General features: G+C 67.7%; 1 protein-coding gene across 1 annotated transcript in view; it reads left to right on the forward strand.

The window, feature by feature from the left end:
* The window catches only part of ADAM10 (ADAM metallopeptidase domain 10), a 25139-nt gene extending 24214 nt beyond the window's left edge, over window positions 1–925 (forward strand). The window contains exon 16 of the mRNA XM_078618691.1: window positions 784–925. Within this exon, the coding sequence (XP_078474817.1) occupies window positions 784–872 (89 nt within the window). The 3' untranslated portion in view covers window positions 873–925. The remainder of the gene's footprint in view (window positions 1–783) is intronic.
* Window positions 926–1153: the final 228 nt, after the last annotated feature.

Below are 1153 nucleotides of genomic sequence, written 5' to 3' on the forward strand. Positions count from 1 at the left end.
CACCGCACGTACCGATTGCAACAACAGCCGCCACTAAGTGGCGGTGACGTCACCACGGCGCCTGTGCCAGGCCAGGTGCACTTTAAGGCCACGTGAAGTGTCGAACGCCCGCTGGCAGGAGGTCACGGGACAGACCCAGGTGCCACGTGTTGACCGAGACGACTGGCCGATGCACCGCCTGTGCTCGACACTGCACCCCACGCGTCACCCCCATCGCTACCTCCAAGTTGCTTGTCCCATCCTCCTCCACCCTGCAAAAAGCAAAGATCCCCCGTGTAGCCTTAGCAGACTGTCGAGTCAAGTGCTGTTAGCGAGCACCGAATGAAGGCCGGCACGGCGCACGAGGAGTGTGGGGGGCCGGCGCCGCGTCCGGCGACGTCTCCCGCACACCGCTCCAGGTTCCCACTGGAGGCCGAGAGGGGCGGCCCAGGGTCAAGACGATTGTCGCCGCCGTTGACCCGCCGAGCCGGTGGTGCAGCGCGCCGCCCGCTGCACCACCGCCGCTACCCCAGCCTCCTCTCTGCCCCTGCACATCATCACGCGTCACGCCCCTCGTCACCTCCTCCTCTAACCCGCGGGGCGATGCAGCAGCGGGGCGGGATGGGACAGGATACAACGGGGCGACGGGATGACACGGGACACGACGTCTAGCGACGGGATGGGTCTCCCCCCGCTCACCCGGCTTGTGCCCCCCCCCCCGTGCCCCTCCCCCCATGCCCCCCCCCATGCCCCCCCCCCCCACCGTGCCCCCCCCCCCCCCCCGCCCCCTCGCTGTGTCCACAGGAACCCTCAAGAGGAACCGTTCCGCCGCCAAGACGGCCAAGCCGACGACCCGGCCAGCGGACGCCATCGAGATGGGACGACGGACGTAGCACTTCTCCTCCCTCCCTCCTTTTCCCCATACCCCCCCCTCGCCCCCCCCCCCCCCGCTGCGTCTTCCTCCTCTCTCCCGTTCTCACCACATCTCCCTCTCACCTCTTGCCGCCTCCTTTTCCCCTCCTCCCCCTCGACATTCTCTCTCTTCTCCCCGTCGTGTCCGTCCCTTATCACCCCTTTCCCTCTCCCCACAAACCCTTCCTCTCTCTCCCTTCCCCCACCCCTCTTCACCAGCTGTCTAAGCAGCGTCGCCTCTCAGGACCTCACATCGGGCGCA

The sequence above is a fragment of the Lampetra planeri genome, chromosome 59 (genome assembly GCF_965212315.1).
Source record: "Lampetra planeri chromosome 59, kcLamPlan1.2.h2, whole genome shotgun sequence".
In the NCBI taxonomy this organism is placed as follows: domain Eukaryota; kingdom Metazoa; phylum Chordata; class Hyperoartia; order Petromyzontiformes; family Petromyzontidae; genus Lampetra; species Lampetra planeri.